Below are 1,023 nucleotides of genomic sequence, written 5' to 3'. Positions count from 1 at the left end.
TTAAGATATAATAGCCATTTAATTTTTTCTAAATGTTGCGACATTGTTGAAATGTTTGCTCTGCTTTTACAGTTGTATCCCAGAAGAGGAAACGCGATGATGACAGCGACCATGAAGATATGTTGGGTAATTATCAGGAGGAGGATTCTAAACAAGGAAGTGATGATAGTGATGATATAGTTCCGTGGAACAGGAAAATCAAGGTAAGGAATTGTAAAAGAAAAGTAATTCACACTTAATTTATTAGAAATCTCTGTGTCCATGTAGCAAAACTTTCTGCTCTGCGTGCTCTAGCATGTTGACCTATGTTGACACCTATAGCCGTACCCGGCACGTTGAGTCGGTTTGCTATGACGGCTTTAGGTATGTTCTGGCAGATGCGGGTTAAGTGTTAGTCATGTTATCAATTTCATGATTTGTTAATGATTTTATTAGAGATAAGTTGGGCTATCATTCAGGATAAGTATTTAGAAGCAAGGTGGTTATTTCAATATAGTCATGGGTTTTAGGGTACCATGAAGAGCCTTGTGTGGATGCTACAGCTTCCACTCTGAATGGCTGTTTAAATTCTCATAGGACTGGCTGTCTGACATGTCTCATTTCCTCCTTCAGAGTCCGAGGATGAAGATGTACGCGGACGCAGAGCAGAAGAAGCAGAGCCAGAGGTCGAGCACAGATCTGCGGAGCCGACTGTCGGGTGGAAAGTTCCGTGGAGGTGTCAGCATCCAGGACAGACTGCTGGATGTCCGCAGCCCAGCTAGGGGAGGCAATGCCAGAAACAAGCTCGATCTACGTGCAAAGTTAATGAGCAAGCGGAGACGAGAGCCTGTATCTGTAGAGGTGGACAATGACCGTTACTATCGCTTGATTGCCAGCGATGAAGATTAAGACATGTAGGCTCTTATTATCACTAATGCAGTGGTTTAAAAAAAAGGAAAAAAGAATATTGATCAAAGTGTGATGTAAATTTTTGATTGATTTCATTCTCTTAGGGTGGGGGGAGGTGGCAAATCTCTAGTGTGA

At 42.3% G+C, this 1,023-nt stretch overlaps 1 protein-coding gene across 1 annotated transcript in view; it reads left to right on the top strand.

The window, feature by feature from the left end:
* LOC119588496 (nuclear cap-binding protein subunit 3-like) overlaps positions 1 to 930 on the top strand; it is a gene marked incomplete at its 5' end in the record, with an annotated part of 35,196 nt that extends 34,266 nt beyond the window's left edge. The window contains 2 exon segments of the mRNA XM_037937140.1: positions 73 to 203; positions 613 to 930. Coding sequence (XP_037793068.1) covers positions 73 to 203; positions 613 to 888 — 407 coding nt within the window. The 3' untranslated portion in view covers positions 889 to 930.
* Between the last annotated feature and the right edge of the window lie 93 nt (positions 931 to 1,023).

Source organism: Penaeus monodon, chromosome 24 (genome assembly GCF_015228065.2).
Source record: "Penaeus monodon isolate SGIC_2016 chromosome 24, NSTDA_Pmon_1, whole genome shotgun sequence".
Taxonomy (NCBI): Eukaryota; Metazoa; Arthropoda; class Malacostraca; order Decapoda; family Penaeidae; genus Penaeus; species Penaeus monodon.
Note: the sequence above shows the minus strand (reverse complement) of the source record. Positions and strands in the feature narration are given on the sequence as shown.